This window comes from Myiozetetes cayanensis, unplaced genomic scaffold (assembly GCF_022539395.1).
Source record: "Myiozetetes cayanensis isolate MyiCay16 unplaced genomic scaffold, myiCay2020 scf24, whole genome shotgun sequence".
NCBI classification, from domain to species: Eukaryota; Metazoa; Chordata; class Aves; order Passeriformes; family Tyrannidae; genus Myiozetetes; species Myiozetetes cayanensis.
Genome location: NW_026087456.1, coordinates 8,699,039 through 8,717,112, shown reverse-complemented (window position 1 = coordinate 8,717,112; position 18,074 = coordinate 8,699,039). Strand labels below are relative to the sequence as shown.

The following is an 18,074-nucleotide window of genomic DNA, read 5'->3' as shown; positions in this document are numbered from 1 at the left end:
TACTGTAAACTTGAAAGATTATTTTGAGTATAGAAAATAATAATAATAATAATCCATGCAATTCAGTCACAGAAGAGCAATAGATGATGGGTGGGTGGGAGAAATAAGAGTTGAGATTCATTTAAAAAAAAAAAATTACTGAGGGCACCATGTAGCTTTTAGGTAGAAATCATTTACTGTGGAGGGTTAAAGCAATAATAAGAAAAAAAAATCTTGAATTCAATTACTGACTCCTTAGTTGAAGCAAAGTGGGAGCGTGTCATCCAAATATAACAACTAAACCCCATTACCCTAATTGTCTTACCTAATTTATAGCTTGCTGGGGAGCAGTGGAGAGCGAGGTGTGTATTCATGACTGATTTGAGAATGTGAAAATTAATGTGGTGGTTTTTTTTTTTTTTAGGTAAGTAACTGAAGGGGACATGAAGAATTGACACTTAAATGGCCAGCATGTTGCAAAAGGTATTTCCATTTAGATTCAACAAGAAATGTGTGAATAATTAATTTGAGTACAAATTTTAATGAATATTTTCCTGTTTTTTTAAGAAACGAAATCTTCCTTTGTTCACTGAATGATTGAAAAGAGTAAAAATCAGCCAGCCTGTGTTTGTAGTTTTGTAGTAATAATAATGCTAATTAATCTGATGATGATGAATGAAATGTATAAGTATCATGCTTGAAATCTTTGTGCCCCAGGCTTTGCCTGAGGTCAGGTGAGGCATTGCTGATTCCGCTGGTTATCCCTGCAAAGTGTGTTTTCTGTGCTGAGCAATAAAGTGATTTCTCAGAGATGGTACCACTGGGTAACTCCAGGACTCCAAGCTAAACCAGGACCTGATCCCTAAACAGCCCCTTCCGTGCCAGCTGGATGGATATGGATATGGATATGGAGGTATGTCAGGGCTTATCCTGCACTGGGAATCAGGGTCTGCCAATATGCTGGGAACAGAGTTACCCACCTTCTGCTGGAGACACCCACACCCAGCTTCAGAGCACACCCTGCTGTGTCTTGTCTGCAAGAGTTCTCCGAAGGATTCTTCTTTTATGTCACTGATAATCGATTATAATTTTGCCGAATGTTTGTGGTCAAATGGGGTTATCTCGTGGAATCCATCCAGGAGGGTGGAGGTTGGTGGGAGACCGATGGATACAGAGAGCAATTGCAGCTAACACCAATCAGGGATGGTAACCCAAAGCTGTTTGGAAGGATCTTCAGAAAGGTTGGTTAAAGAAAGAGAATTCTGTTTTACAAGAATGTCGGTGTTTCCTAATTATTTCCATTAGAGTGAAAGTTACACTTCTTTAATATTTTTGACAGGAGAGTGGAAAGAGGAAGGCAGACCTCTTGATTAGGAAGTGTGTGGGATACAGTTGGTAGACTCCATTTCTGATCTCAGTGAGGCAGAACTGAGGTTTGTCTCTACTTCTGAAAAGATTATGGAGCCTAATGAGTTGCTGTCTGTCCCTAGACTGTGAATTAAACCCCAAACTATATTTGACACAAAAATTCAGTATTCTCTGCCAAGATTTTCAGCTGAAAAAATCTGGTTTTGCCTTTTTTAAACTTTCCAGTATTGGTTGCATGTGACTACTTTTTTCTGCTGTTCTATCTGATTTTCCTTTCTCTCCCTTGGGATTTTACTGACACAGAAATGTCAGCACACGAAGCCTCACCTGAAGCTGATTTAGTGAATTGAGTTTGGGAATATTTCGTCTTGAAAAAAAAAGTCTGTCCAATTGAAACTTGGGTTGCCCTTAATTATTCTGATTTGTGTTTTAAGCAAGAAATATTTTGAAAGATGTAGTATAAACGTGTTGCAGCCAAGCAAGAAAACAAATCAATTTGTTTCTCTCTTGAAACTTGCTGTAATTTTACTGGCTCAGAGGTCCTTGTGAAGAGAAGCACAAACATATCAATGTGTACAAGTTGTGCTTATTATCACAGAATAAATGCCTTTGTGGGAACTAAAAAGTCTTTTAAGTTCCCAGAGAATGCTACAACATCATTTTAGCCTTTGAAAAGACAAGGCACTTGGCTAGCAATAAAACAAAATGCTGCCCGTTTGTGCCTACTTTTGAATGTTTTTTTTTCTTTTTTTTTTTTTTTTTACAATTTGAGGAGCTAAACATTAAGAAAGCCCCCAGTTTGTGAAGGAGTGGCAAAACATTCCATTTGGGAAGGGAGGGTGGAACCTGCAGTGGAGTACAGTTGTGGATCTCTGAGCACCAAATGACCCCCAGTTATTTGGAACTGATACAGAGATATAAAATCAGCAGTAATTACTTGTGCACTAATTTTATGCAGCAAACCACAATATTAGATTTCAGTGCCGATGTTTGCTGAATGCCTCATGTATTTGCTGAGTGTAAAATTAATACAAGTTGGTCCTGTATGGATTTGTGTCTCATGGGCTGCATTAGGGTACACTGTGGGGAAACAGATATAATGGTATAAAAAGATGAAATTAGAATGATTTGTTTCAGGCAATTTAGTTTATTACACTCGACATCTTATCAGGTCTCTGAAACATAACTAGAAGCTTTCTCTTGGAAACACGTCCTGTCCTGTCTGTCCTGATGATCATCAGCAGTGGGTTGTTATTCCTTTGCTGTAATGATGTGCCTTCTGTCAGAAGCCAGCAGAGACTCTGCTGCTGAGGAATACAAAATTCCTTTAATTTTTATGGGAATAATAATAATAATCTAATTATATATTATGCCTTTGAAAGCTTTCAGAGCTCATCTCAGTAAGCCAGGCATTGCTCTATGAGCTGCATCATCCCCATTATGAACAATATTGATTCTTGAAATGTAGATTTGCCCCCCCCCCCCTTTTTTGCCTGTTCCATTAGATTTTTGTCTGCTGAGCCACATGTGCAAGTTTGAGCTCTCAATTGCAGGACTTTACAATCTCAGTGTAATGCTCACAGTTCATTCAGGTAAATGCTAAACAAGGTACTGAACTTGGGGATTCTCAAAAGTGGGTCAAAATCCTCCAGGATTTCAGGTTCTCTGGGAATTTTGCCCTGCCTTTTAAAAGCACCGGTTTCTAGGCTGTGTGATCACAGAGATAGCAGCTGAAACACGAGCTGTGTTCACACGGATTTCTCCAGAGGTAGGTGTTCTCTTTTTTTCCCAAGACTCTTAGGACTTGGCAGTCAAACCTCTGGGTGTGTATCTGTGTTTTATATCCCGGATCCAAACGTGTTTCTTTGCCATGGGTGGGTAACAAGGTGCCCAGTGTCGTGCTGTGCCGCAGGGAAACGCTGCCATGTCTTTTATTCCTCAGGCTTTTGATGAAGGACACTTACTGCATTTTTGGCACATGCTTTCCCTGGCGCTGGGCAGCAGGACAGGCAGCAATCCTTTCTTTCCTTTCTTCTCTCTGGCTCGGCTCTCAAGAGCCACGTTTTTTCTTACTGGTGATCCTGAACTGGGGCAGTTGCTGCAGCACCTGATAACATGCTGAGAGAAGCAGTAATTTTTCTTTGGAAAACTGAAGCAACTGGTGGTGGGGGGTTTCAACATGCAACTTCACAAGAGAATTGTCCTGGAGCGTCTTAATGATCATCCCAGTGTCTTTTTAATATTGGAGAACCAAAAACCTCTGTGAATAGTAACTGCCTGGCAAACTCTGCCAGATCTCCTAACGGGGAGACCTTTGCTGTGTCTTATTAGATCTGTGTGTGTTGGCTGTGTCTTTTTGGTTTTGAAACATCTGGCAAATCCTGCAGTTTGAGGGTGTACTGTTCATATTGATACCAGCAGGCTTTTAAAGAGTGATTTGATTTTAGTAAGAAAACCTTGTGTTGAATGCAAAGAATACAAAAAAAAAAAAAAGAAATTAATACAACAGTAGTCAGTACTGATAACTGTAAGAACACGGTATCATTTCTGGGGGAAAAAACCCCATGCTTTTTATATTCAGTTTCTGTGGAACTAAGAGGGTGCCAACTAACAGCAGTGGAGAGGAATCAAGTTTTGGAATTGGAGTAAAAGGAGAAAATGATTCAGTTTTCTAATGTATGCCTCCCTGACTTGGAAGAGTTAGGAAAGAGCTACACAATGCCTAATCAGTTTATAACTGACTCATTGGTTAGTCCTGATAACTAAACCTCTAAGCAATGTGAAAAATTTGTTTTACTCAAATGCAGAACACAGAATTGGATCCTAACTTTGGTTTGCAAAGGTGATTGTGTTTTCCTTTAGATAACTTCAGTGTCACACTGGAAGTGGAGGACATGTGAGTTTGAGTTGAGATTTTGGCAGTGAGCAACGTTAAGAACTGACAGAAGGATCTCTGTCTGCACCTTTATTATATTTTCCTCCTTAAAAAACAGATGCAGCACTCCAGAATTTCTTCTATGTCGAAGTTAACCTGCATCTTTTGGGATCAGTTCCCCAAATGTCTGTATGCACAAACATATGCATATCTTTAAATTCCATCCTAATATATAATAACGTTAGGTTGTGCCTGTTTGGACTTTCTGAGGAACAGATCTGAACATCTGAGAAAAGCAGGATAGCATTTCACATGGAGTGGTGTTTTTGTTGGCAGCTTCAGGGCACATGAAAGTTTAAATGGGCATAATGAATAAATTACCCTTTGACTTCAGACTGTTCCTTCAAAGCAAGGATGGAATGGTGTGTGAGTGAGTTTGCTTTTTGCCTCCGTGTATTTCTTTGTAGGGAGGTAAGAGGCTCATTTTCTTCATGATTAATTTAATCCATCATGATCTCCCCTGTATTACAAAAAGCAAGGAGAAGCATTTTTATGGTAACCAAAATGAGCGTGGAGAAGTCACGGTTATTTTCTTCTGATCTTCTTGAGATCTGTGAGTGCAAAATGGGAGAAATTCCAGAGTCTCTCTGAAGACTTTCAAAGTATTTCACGTTTGCTATTGATTTTCACATGGAATGCTTTCAGATGCCGGGGCAATTAGCAGCTGATCTAAATCCAGCTGAAGACGACTCTGCCCCGGCAGAAACTGCGGCTAATGGGCCGTCAAGGCACACGGGATAATTCGAGTGTCCAGCACTAGTCTGAGCCGAGACTGCCACCAGAAGGAGCGGGAAGCGGGATACAGTGGCCAAGGGCTGAATTGCTGTGGCTCTGGAATAGCTGGTTTAAGAGATTGTGTAGCCAGGCTTGAAAATACCTTCCAGTTTAGTGGCTGGGAAGGAAATGTGCGTGGAAAGCATCTCTTGCTGGAAGCAGTCACGGTTTAAGAAGCAGATTGTGTGTGGCCCTTCTGTGCCTTGGTCTCTTCTGATTTGGAGTTTTTCCTTTGCTTTTTCCCTCGGCATAAAAATAGAAGGAAGAAGCAGCTTCAAATAGGCTAAGGTCTCCCTAAGTGACTTTGCTGAATTTGAAAAAGAGCCCAAAGTAGAAATCCTGTCTCATGTGGTCCTAAGTTTTTCCACAGCTCATTTTCCACACAAAAAAAATAAAACCTGAGATGTGAAACGTTGCAAAGAGTAACAGGTTGACTGCCTTTTTTTTTTTTCATCTTTTTAAAATCTAACTTGCCCTTGTCTGTCAAAGTCTGATTTATTTTCTTTTACCCATGGCAGAGAAAAGGACATTATGTTTTTGCAGTGACAGGGTGGGTATTTGTTACCAGCCAGACAAGTATCTTCTGTTTATAAACATATGCTTAGAAAACACTTCATTCTAATGCAGCCTTTGCAGTTCCTTGATTGTGCCAGAAGAGATGAAAACATAGGTCTGGCCACTCTGCAGAGCTGCTTTTAAAGATATTCTGCTTGTTTTAAGGTTTCAGACAATCTCAGATACGATGTAAATGTGAAATATTGTTGCTTTTGCTCTTCTCCGTCCCTATTCCAGTGCTACTTCTGGCACAGGTAGAGGTTGAAGATGGGCCAAGGTAGCCATCCTTGCCAGGCTTTAAAACATCCCTGAAGGCTGGGGTGTGTCAAGTGAGCCTGTGCCTACCTCTGAGTGTGTATGGATGCTGCAGAAATGTCACTCTTAAAAATGTGCATCTAATCTTTTGTCCTTCTGAGTGTTTCCTGCGTGTTCTCCTCTCTCTGAAGGTTATTGTTTTGTTGGCTCAATTCCAGGAGTCAGTGGGAAATGCATTGCAAGTGTGGTTTGTGTTGGCTCTGAGTGTTAATGGTAGAAAGTTTTCCATTGACATGCTTGAGGGCAAACCAGGTCAGTCTCATCACTCTTGTTGCTGTAATGGATAGGCTTGGATTTTTTTTTTTCCCTTCCTAAAGTATCAGTGGTGTGTAGGTAATACATCTGTTTTTATAAACCATTTTCTTCCTGAGGCTGTTTTACAATGGCATGAAATAAATACTTAAAAAAATTATAATGATCCCCCAATTTTTCATATTGCCCCTGACGTATACCTTGGGTTAGGAACACAGAGCTCTTAAGGAACTGTCAGATAAGCGATCTGTGCTCCCACATAAAACCCTTTCTCCAGATTTCTCTGGGAGGGAGGGAGGGAAAGGGCTGGTATGTATTGCATGTGTTTTAAAGTGACTGCAAACCTGCTCTGTAGTTTTTACAGCCACCCATGACTGTCTCATCTCTGGTGCAGAGGTGGGAACCCAAAGGTAGAGGGGAAGTAATTTTGATTCCCTTTCTGTCCTTGGAGCCTTTTCCCTGAAGAAACTGGTAGAAGTTGGGCTGCCTCATCCTCTGCCCTTGTTTTGCTCAGGCTGTAACGTCACAGCAATTTGTCTCCTGAATTTGTAGCCATGAGAACAAATTATGATCTGCTGTAAGGGTAATTAGATTAACTCAAAAGGTCATAAAAGTGACAGGGAGAAAAGAAATGAATATCAAAGTGTGTGTATGTATGCATATATGTATGTGAGTGGGTGTAGAGTGTATAAATGTATGTTAAATAGAACAGAGCCCATACTCTTTGGTTTGAGAGCAACAAACATTAATGAATCTATAAATTCTCTGAGGGGAGGCAGCTGATGTAGCTGAGTTAAAAACTCAAAACCCTTGGATAGAAATCCTGCTCAGTAGTAGGCAACAGACACTTTCTGCTACATTAAGCTCTTTTCTTTACAAGTTACACATAAACAGTGCTTTTTTAGATGGGAAATGGGTACTTTCTAAAGAGTCTGTTTGCAGTTGTTAAAGGAAGTGATTTATAAGTGAATACGAATAGAGGATTTAAATGAAAACCACTAAGCAGGGCCTTTGGAATGGTGCAAAACTTAGGCTGGTGGTTATGGAGTTGCTCAGAACCTGCATCTGCACCTTGTGACAGGAGGAATTGCTTGGGGGTGAGTGTGAGGACATGGACAGTGGAAGGCGTTGCTGGGATCCACATTTAGTAACTACCCAAGGAAAGCAGTTAATGGTTTCTGGACTGAGCCATCAGTCTTCCAAAATTTAAAATAGAGTAGCAGCTGCAAAAGCTGAATCTTGCTTAAGAATTGGGCAAATACTGAAGCAAAATCTAATGTAGAATCCTCTATAAATAATGCCCAAGGTTGGACACCTGTCCTGAAATGTACTGGAAGCAGAATAACAGCGACTGTCCAAGGAAGGCTGGGGCTGGCCAGGAGAGCACAGGTGGTGTTTGCAGAGGAGAGGAGGGGAAGAAATGCTCATGCCATTTAGGAAAAGGTTAATACGAGAGTGGGTGACAGCTTTATTTATATCCCCCTGTTAGGAGGGGTGGCTGGGAGCTACCACTTGCTCTGTATCTCCTCTTAACTCCTAACCAGGGGTTCCTCTGTCTGAAGATTGTGACCTCTAAGGTGGCCACTTTACTTTGTTCTCATTCCTTTACGTATTTTATTAACTGATGTTTTACAAATGACTTTAGTAAAAAGTCCTACAACTGTAAATACACCCTTAATTAATGGCCTGTTGCTTGCCTTGTTCCTCAGACAGCTTGGAAATGTGCAGTGATATAAACTTTGTCTGGGCACTGGGATCTGAACCACATTTGTCATCCAGAAAAGCTCCATTTCAGCAGGGCCTGAGGGTCTGTTTGCCAGTGTTTTCTCCTCAGCAATAGCCACAGCCTGGTGCTGGGGAAGAGGAGGAACTGGTACTTCCCCTGGATCATCTCCTGGCCTCCAGCTGTTTTCAGCTCAGGGGATTTCCTGAGCTGGATATTGTCTCTGTGATTTAATAACCCTCAGTAGTTTTCTCTTTCACAAACTTGTCCCCCCTTGAGCTGAGGTAACTCCTTCTCTCCTGATAAATGAAGGGAAATTCCTGCCACCACCTCTGTTCCAGAGGCTGGGCTGGGACACACGAAGCCTGCTCTTCTGGAATATAGGATGTCTTCTTAAATTCAAGGAGGGGAAAAACAGTGTTTAAAGAGGAAAATAATATTACATAATATTGATAGTTACTGCACCAGTTGAAATATTGTGCTGAATAGGGGCATGTGGTCAAGAACAAACCCAAAGCTCTGAAAAAAGAGAATACTCCGTTCCAAAGCCAGGAATCCTTATCCAAGTGACGAGGCATTTGGATCTTGGCAGCAACTGCGTGTTTGTCTTGTCAGTGCTCTTGCTCTCCTAAGTATGGCTTTATTTATAAAATATTAGCTTTCAAAAGGAAGCCATCAGGAAATGAATAACTGTAGTCACAGCTGGGTTTGAAAAGGGAAGATGAAATAGGAAGCTCCATCCATTTTGCGTGCTGAATGATGCAGGAGTTCTGGGAGAAAGCCTCTATTGATTCCATAACACAAGAAATTTAATGTACTTGATTTTCTTACTTTTGCCGTTACACGTTGTTCCTGGCTTTCATTTCAACCACTGACAGTGAATTTTATATTTTTTATTGGTACCTTCCTGATTTAAAAGTGACTTTGTTGAAGTGTAGAGACTTAGAAAACACATCACAATCTTCTATCCTCATGGTACACCTGGGATCACCGGGACATTCCATCCGGGCTTGAAGATGCTGTAACATGAAATGTAAGCTGTGGTTTTAGAGGCTTGTGACTTCTTCAGTTCTGAAATAATTTTCATGGGAATGGGAGAAAGCTTATTTATCCCTGACATGGCAGCCAGATTTTCAAGGCTGTGCTCCAAAACATGCATATTTTAGAGGTTTTCAGCGAAAGGGTGGTAAGAATTTTCTTAAAATAAACTGTTCTGCAGACACTTTTTTTTTTTATAGGCCTAGACTGTCAGTCTAAGATAGACCCTAGGCAGCACTGAGAGGGTTTTAAATTTGGTATATTAAGAAACAGCATGCCTTATACTGTAAATTGTTGGACAATTGGTCTCTGCACCACAGCAGTAACATCTGTTGTTGTAAGAATTTAGGCTGGTTTGTCTAGTTCTGAGTTGGGGACTTTTAAGAAAATATTTTGCTGTTCTTTAAACAATTTCTGCTTTAATTGCAAGTGGGTGGAATCATAAAAATACTGAGATGTTTAAATACTTTGAAACATTATGGTATTACCAATTGTTTATTGCTATTAAAATAAATATTGCCAATAGTTTATTGCTGTTAAAATAAATGTTGCCAGTACAATAACAGCAATTGAATTTGAGTCATATTGTGACAGTACCTTTCAGTAAAATACAAGTCCAGGTATTTATGCAGGTACCACAGTGATGTGAAAATACTCACTGCTGTCAGTCTTTGAGATGTGCTCTCAAAGGTGAGCTGCAAACATATACCCCAGTTAATTTTTGGTTTTAATGACATCACTGGGATAAAATCAGTTTGAAAGTGATACTTTTCAAGGGTTTGGGGCTGGAGGTTGATGATTACTAAGTTTATTTTTGAGAGTGTAATAGTGTTTTTATGACCTGTAAGTCACTTTTAACTGACTAAGAGATATGAGCACAGAGTATTAGGAAAAATAATGTTTAGGTGTTACGAATTTTTAGTTTTCTAAAGGAATTCTTTCATACCTTTCTTAAAAGAAAACGAGAACGGTTAATTAGTTTGTGCTGTCAAATCGACTTTATAGCTACCAAGCACCAAAGGACAAACCGTGCTTTACTCCTCATTTCCCTTAAACGGCAGTTAAGAAGCAGTTAAAGCCCAAGCTGTGCCCAATGCCGGTTTCCAGGGGCAGCAAAGTTATTTCTGTGGGACTGAAGTGCAGCATTTCTCTTCGACAAAGGCCAGTGCTCTGGAATGGAGGTTAAATGGGAATGATGGGCCCCTGCCAGCCCGTCGGGGATGGGGATTGTGTAATGTTGTCACTAAGCCAGATGACAAACCAGCGCAAGAAATAGCTTTGGAATAATTTTCTTTATCTGGGAACCAGTCGGGAACCTGTAGGTAGGAGAGCAGTGAAGTTATTTAAAAACACTGATAATTAAGAGATTACAAGTGTTGGTTGCTCTGCTATATAGTTTTTACCCTTTCATGTTTTTTTTAAAAACAATATTCAGTGTTTAGTTAATAGTTTGTTTCCTGTTTTACACTTGAGTCGCTTCATTTTGCTCAGTTATAAAAAGTTACTAATATTTAAGCAAACCAGACTCTCTCAATCAGAAAGTGTCTACTAGTAATTTGCTGCTGGGGGGATCATTGTGCCATGATTTATTTTTTTTTAACTCCTTAATCTCAGTGAAAGCAGTGTGTTTATCAGACAACTGTATGCCAATAAACCTGAAATTATAACTGCTGAGAGAGTTCTTTACTATTTTAGCAGAACATGTGAACAGCTAACTATAGCTTTTCCATAGGTTCATTTTCCCTCCACTGCTTGTTCTGGTTTATTATGGCATTTGAATGGCCAGTTGATAATCTCTGCTTCAGTATTAAAATCCTACTTTCAGGTACGTGAGGCAGCTGGACAACATGCACCTGAATGTTTAGTCATTTGAAATCTCCACCTTGTTCTCTTAGCCACTCGGGTAACTTTTGCTGACGTTGTCTTTGAGCCAGAAAGGCTTTTTAGGATGTCAGATATTTTGACTATTTCCATGGGCTTCATTTTGCTGCTGTTTTAAAATCCAGCCTTTTGCAGTGATAGGGAGAACGAGGTGGGTTTGCTCCAGGCTCCTTTTTTGTGGCGGGTGAACAGTGACCAAACCCGTGACTGTATTTATAGCTTGGTATTCCCAGCCCTCTCCACCCAGCAGTGCTGGGTGCTGATTCTCTCCCAGACCACTGGAGCTGTTGCCAGGAATGTTTATTGGCACGTTATAATCACTGTACAGACGTGAAGGGAGGACTCGTTGCTGTTGGTGCGTATCATTTTCCATCCTCAGGTGACTGATGGCAGGGATGGAGACCTACCAGTCCCTGCTAATTGAGGCTGGGAGAATTCCCCTCGTGGTTTGCTCCTCAGTTCTCCTCTTTTTGTTGTTGAGGTTTAATCAGGCTGTGTTCACCATGTGTAGTAACCAGGGGATATGTTGAAGAGGGAATACATAAACGCATGTAACTTAATATACACTGCTTGGGTTTCAGCTCCAGATGCTGGGACATTAGTCTTAAACCCCAGTAATTGCTAATAAGCATGGTTTTGTGGGTTTAATTTTATGTGGTTTATTGGGATTTGGGTCATTTCACACCCCGAAGGACCGGGGGTGGTGTCCAGCTGTGGGCAGCATCTTGGGCAGGTACTGCTGCCTGTCAGGCTCTGGCTGGGGAAAGCAAGGCAGGGAAAAAAAAAAAAAAAGTTTAACTGCCACGTTCACGTACAGGAAAACCTTTATTTTGCAAGGTTGGAAACCAGAGAACCTGTGCAGAGCTTCAAAATAACAACTTCACGTGAAACTTGAGAAAACCCCTTTTCTGTGGTGCATGATCAGTGTTTGCTTGTGGTGTCGCATCTGGCATCTTGGGAATTTTGCACATGATAAAAATAACTTATTTTTTATTTCCCCCCGTCGTTGTTTGATACTGTTCTGTTCGTCTCCATCAAAACTGTGGGGGAAGAAACCCGATACTAGTTGGCTGCAAGTCTCTTGTAAAGCAGCGTGTGCCTGCTTCGCCTCCCTTTGGCCGAAAGAGGGAGGTCTCTGCCTTCCTCCCTCCTTCCCTCCCTCCCTCCTCCACGCTTTTACTGGGAAAGGGCATTTGGGATAATCCTTACGCATTTGAGAAGTCTCTCCGAAGCAGTACGAAAGGGCTCGTTCTGACTGAAGTCTACAAGCTTAACTAGAAACTTGAGATGAGCTGGATTTCCGTGTGGTTACCTGGTTAGCAGTGAAGTGTTAAATCTTGGGAAGATTAAGAAGATGAAGTTGTCTGTCCACTTGCCACCAGTGCTCAAGAGATGACTTTTTAGAAACAAAGGGGCATGTTATTGTTTAAAATATAGTAAGACTTTTCACATAGGCAGCATGCTGAAGTGGTTAGGGAATTGTTGAGGAGAAAGGTAGACTTCCTACCTTTCCCCTTACCCAGGAGGAACTCAGCCATAAGAAATCACACCTAAACCTTGTTGCAGTTCTGTGGAGATGTACGACCCCTCCACACACACACACGTGTGTGAGAGCAGGAGTCTTATTCCCAATGAAATGTCTATGGATTTGGATCTGGTGCTCTATTGCCACCTTCTGCCCATCCCTCTTCCCACCGTGTTGCACCAGGGAACTTGCATTAGAGATGACATTTGATTTTACAGCCCTTTTAAGGAAGAGGTGCCAGAAGGAAATGTCAGTTCCTCTTCTGGATTCCTGAATGCAAAGCCCTGTTTAAATAATACAAGGAAAATGCCTTCCATAGGAAAAGGAGTGCTAGTTTGGATCCTTTTGAAAACTAAGATGTAAACCTTTCTCTGACACAGCATGACTCAGTCTGGCTTCGATCACCTTGAAAGCTCATAAATCACAAACTGGAGCATCAATGTTTGTGTATTGCATTGTGAACTGCAGAATTTGAGACTAATTTAAACCTTTGAATACTTTAATAGGGAATAGAAGCAATTGTAGAAGTAGAATTGATTGCTTAAAAGTGCATTGATTTATTCTAAAGGTTTCTACTTGGTGTTCTCCAGGAATTATGTCCCTGGATGTTTAACCTTTCGGAATTTATGACTTTATTCTATAGCCCAAACACTGCCTTTAGCTCCTGCTGCTCTATTAGGAACTTGGGCAAAAGGAAATGGAAAATATCAGCTCCCTTGGGATACCACTAGTGAAACTTGGTCCTTTTTAAAATGCTGGAAATAATGTGCAATTTAAATTATAGCCGAAAGGCATAATAATTCTCTAGTAAAATTCACAATACAGAGGGAACAGGAACAGCCTTGAAATGATGTGGATTGAGACCTGTAGGAAGAAGCAGGTGTGTCATTATATACAAGTTTCTTCTTCCCTTCTTTTGGCATGGCTTGCTCAGAAGATAAAAATAGCAAGTTCTTTTTGTCCACTCAATACCTGCAGCTTGTGAGGATAAAGAATTAGAAGTCAGAGTTGGAGGAGAAATAAATCAGACCGGGTAACAGGAGGTGTGCTGTGGAGGGGAGGATGGCAGGGCCCAACTGCACCCTATTTTACCTGTACTTCTAAACAGTCCAAAATAACATTCATTTTGCTCAAGTTGTATGATTCCTCGTCCAGTTGTTGGGGTTGTTGTATTAGTTGACAAACTTAGACAGGAGCGTTTTTTCAGGGTTTCCTGTTTTAGCTTCCATTGCTTTCCTGCTTGGGAAATGTAAGTTTGGCTTTTCTTGGATTTCAACTTCTGTTGCTTTATTTTCATTTCTAGTTCACTAGACAAACAACCTCATCAACATCTGGTCTGTAATTTGAAATGCTGTTCTTGATGCTTAAGAATTGCAAATTAGATTGAGGCTGTCACAAAATGTAAGATAACTGGGGAATCACCAAGTGTCATTTCAGTTTCTGTCAGAATCTCTAATTTAGTCACATTATGGTTTTGTTTAATATTTTTGTTGCTTTTAAGTGCAGTATCAATAAATGTATTCAAAAATTGTCTCTGACTTGCGGCAGTTTTTCAGGGCATTGTTTCAGAGTGTAATGAAATCTTGACATTTAGTCAAGCTTTGACATTTTCTGTTAGGCCAGATTAAACCCTCCTCCGTGAAGGTGCATTTCAATAGACCAGAGCATGGCAGTCAGAGGGTCACCTTTTGCTTCTGATGTAACGTCTGACTTTTAAGCGAGAAAACATCAGGATTGAACTTGGTCTCTGTCTGGAGCTGCAGGATGTGTCAAAAGTTTCCATGGACTCAAACTCCAAATACCCCTTTTTATACTTTGGTTTTTGTATAAAACGAAGCTCTAAGCAAGCCAATTCAATTCAACAGAAACAGAAGAGTCTTTCTAATCATCCCCTGCTCGATGCATTGGTGATTTCTGTAGGCACATTGTCTTCCGTTGTGCTCCTGCAAGCGCAATGTTCGTGTCAGATTGTTTCATCTGAGTTGTCAGAAAACTGGATGATGCCTCCTGTCTTGAGTCGTCTGCTTGGACACTCCCACAGGGCATTTCTGAGTGTTTCTGGAAAACTCCCTTATGATCATCTAAGCAGAACAAATGGGAGTTTCAAGTTACAGAATCTTTTTGCATCATAGGAGGAAACCCAAACCTATATTAAAATGAATTTCTGCAAACTGTTTCAGGATGAAGTTTTTGTTTAGGAAGCAGAGGAGGTAGGAGAAGTATTGATGAGCTTTTGAGGCTGTGTCTCTGGGAACCTGAGTGCCAGCTGATGGATGGGAAATTTGTATTTAACCTGTCTGTCTCAGTGGGTAGGACATTCTTTTATATTGTATTTGGCTGTACAGATATGCAGAACTGGATTCTCTCGTCTCACTCCCTTCAGGAGCAGGAGGAGTTCAGTGCATCTGATGGGGATGTTTTCTTTCCCTCTTGGTCACACAGAGGCTGGATCACAGATGCATTTTTGTGCTTAGAAAATCAAAAGGTCAAAGGAGCACATGGGCTGTTTTTGCCAAAGAGAGTGCCTGGGATCTGCAAAATAAGAGCTGCTTTTAGTGGGAATTGAAGTAAGGAGCTGTGCTGGTAAGGAAGAGTTGGCTGTTCAGTATCCTGGCATTAACACTGAGCAGTCAGGATCTAAAAGAAAAAGCACACATATTGTTTGGTGGCCTTTTTGGGAAGGCAGCAAAGGAAAAGGCAGACAAGTAGAGAATTTGGCATGTTCAGGGGCTGAAATTTCCTGGAATTCTACACTGACTGTGTTAATCCACTTGTTTCTCAAATTCCCAGGGTTAAAACTGCAGAGGGATGTCAAACTGTCTGCTAAGATTAAATTAATCAATGTTGATGTTCAGATAGATTTAATCTGCATGGAAAGTCTGCCTTGAGCTCTGTGTGCAGCTCTGTCTTCCCCCTGGTTTCCTCCTGTGCATGCTGTGCCCCAAGCACCCACATTTACACTGTGCTGGTTTATACTGGGTGATGCTCCTCCACTGTGGCTTGAAAAGATGTTTGTGGGTTTTTTCTTACTTTGGCTGAGAATATTAACTTTGAGCCTGTCCAACAGGGAAGAAAATGCCCCCAGGATACTGGCCAGGGGGTAGCCTCCTGTTGTGTGGTCAGTTGGATTGAGGCCCTCCTGAAGTGAGGGACAGAGCTCTCATGTGTCAGCTGCACGATCTGCTGGGGTTTTTGGATGGTGCTGCAATAGAGCAAACTTTCCCCCTTTGCTCAGGTTTTACTTCAGTGAGCTTTGAGGTAACATTTGCCTTCAATGGAAATCATGAAGTGTATTCTTGCTGACAGTAAGAAATGCTGCAAGAAATCTTTAAAGACCTGTGTGTGTCAGATGTTGGGAGCTCCGACAATGGACGGGGTTTAACTGCTGATCCTTTCCTCTCATCTGTGCACTGGGTTCCTCGTCCAGTCATGGCTGGGTCAGGAGGCAAATGGCCATTACTGCTGAGGCTGTGTCCTTGAATCTCCTTCCCTCTGTGGTTAACTCTTACTGAGCTATTTAATCCTGCAGGTGCAGGAAGGAACAGGCATCTTCTGGCAAAACAAGCTGTGACAAGTGCCCAGGTACATTATCCTTAAATGAAAAACAGTCTCTCTAATTTACACTTAGGAATCATTGAAAATCTGGAATATTTTTCTCAATCTTTATCACTATAATGTTTCTTTGAGTGTGGGCCAGTGTATCCCAGTTAAGCCTGTGTCTTTGTTGATAAACAGTAAACTTCCACTGTAATCTGTATCTTTGGGAAATGTGCACTGTGGATAATAAATGAAAGAAGGTCAGTGGGGAAGTGACCACAGCAAACACAGCTGCCATCAGCTGTTAGAGCACAAACTATTCCCTAATGCTTTAGTACAAGCACTTTTCCTTCTGTGTGAGGGAAGGTCAAGGAGATGGCTCCCTGTTTTCACAGATGTGACTCCTGGATTGACTGGCAGGGTGGAAAATGATGTTGCACGCTCTTCTGGGCAGGTACAGACATCCATTAGGAGACCCCGTGTGCAATGGGGCTGTGTGTGAGTGCTCATCTTTATCTGGTGTCCCAGTGGTCATTCCACATGTGTACCTGTGCACTTGGCATATTTGCAGAGGCCGAGGTCCCACGGTTACTGGAAGTCTCGGGCTCTGTTTGCAGTGAGGATCCTGCGTCTCTTCAGCCACTGTAGTGGGATGTTTCAGCACAGCATTCCGAGCCCTCCGTGGATTCCCATGTTGTAGATTCCCCAGTTGCAGTGCAGCTGTCAAAAGTGGCAGTAATGAGTCTGCAGGATGTGCTGTGACAGCAGGGGCAGAAAGGAGCTGCATAATTTCATTATCCTTTTTACTCGCGGAGAGCAAACGCTTTGTAACCTCCTCTCTTCATCAACATTAATGCCTCTGGAATCCCTTTGTTCCACTAAACCTCAGCCAGTTGGGGATACCCCTTTGAGGCTGCAGTGGCTCAAATCAAAGCCTGGCATTAAGCTCTACATCATTTCAGGGGTCATAATCCCAGCGTATCTCTGCTTTTCAATCTCCGTTCAGTTCTAGCCTTTAATTGAAAAGGAAACATTTTATCCCAAATTGTATTATTGCTGTTTCTATCCTGTCTAAACTCAGCATGGTTCTATCTTAGCAGTCTTAGCTTTTGGAGGAATTGAAAAATACTGGACTTCTCGTTCCAGCAACTTAATTTTTAATGGTTTAGGAGTTGTTCCTTACACGATAACTTGAGTTGTGTAAGCCAAGAATATTGCTTTCTGGGAAGTTGTTGGCTTCCCATTCCAAACTCTCTGCAGCATCACTCAGCTATCAGAAGGAATCTGGAGAGGTGGTGTGGCTTTCTGTGTGCTGGGGAGCCTTTTCCACAAACAATATGGGATCTGGTCCCACTCTCTTTAGGTTGGCAGTAAAACTCTGCTAACTCCAGGAGCCAGTGAAGCTCCCTGGATTTCTGTGACCGCTAAATAACACGCTGTACAGTGTGTGAAACAACTTTGTGGTAGGAAATTGTGCTATCCAAGAACAGCATTGCTTTCCCTTGCTTTTTTAATTATGAATAGGCAGAACTGTTGGATTTGAACAGGAACCTTCATGAATATATTTAACTGAAGATACCAGAGGCTTACAGAAGTGCAGAACATCCTATATATGTTAATTTGTAATTACTTCATTATTAATGAAATACTTATATTAACAAACCACATCTTTATAATTTTTTAATAGGGATTGTGTTATTGGAGGCTTATGAATTTCTGAGTAGACCTTGTGATCAGGAGCTTGCTTGTTTGCTTTCACATCTTTATTAAAGTAAATTTCCTCTAATAAAGATTTTCTTCTCTCCCCTCCAGTAGTGTCTCAGGTCTTTCTGGGAAGGAAAGATCTGCTTATTTGGGTTATTCCAGGGCAGTGGAGTCCTCATTTTTCTTGGTTTCTGGTTGGGAGCAGGAGATGGCTGAGTCATTTTTCAAGAGGGGCCCTTTGTGTGTATAAACCATGAGCCTTTATGATGCTGTCAGCCATTTGATAGAAGCATTAATTTACTCGTAATCTTTTGCACTATTAAGGCTGCTGACACGTTTTAGAAACATTCTCTTGGTGTTGTTCTGTGCTGCCTGCCAGCCAGTTCTCCAGTTAGCAGGTAAGAAAACAAGGATTAGGAGATGGCTCTGTATAGAAAGAGGATATTAGGAAAAAATGCCTAATCATGTAGAACTGGTTTCATCACAGC

General features: G+C 41.3%; 1 protein-coding gene across 2 annotated transcripts in view; it reads left to right on the top strand.

Annotated features, from left to right (window-relative positions):
• The window catches only part of ANK2 (ankyrin 2), a 260,645-nt gene that overhangs the window by 42,909 nt on the left and 199,662 nt on the right, over positions 1-18,074 (top strand). The window contains exon 2 of one of the 2 annotated variants that reach the window (XM_050320646.1): positions 404-462. The exons of the other annotated variant lie outside the window; for it this stretch is intronic. Within the exon in view, the coding sequence (XP_050176603.1) occupies positions 442-462 (21 nt within the window). The 5' untranslated portion in view covers positions 404-441. The remainder of the gene's footprint in view (positions 1-403; positions 463-18,074) is intronic. 2 annotated transcript variants of the gene reach the window in all.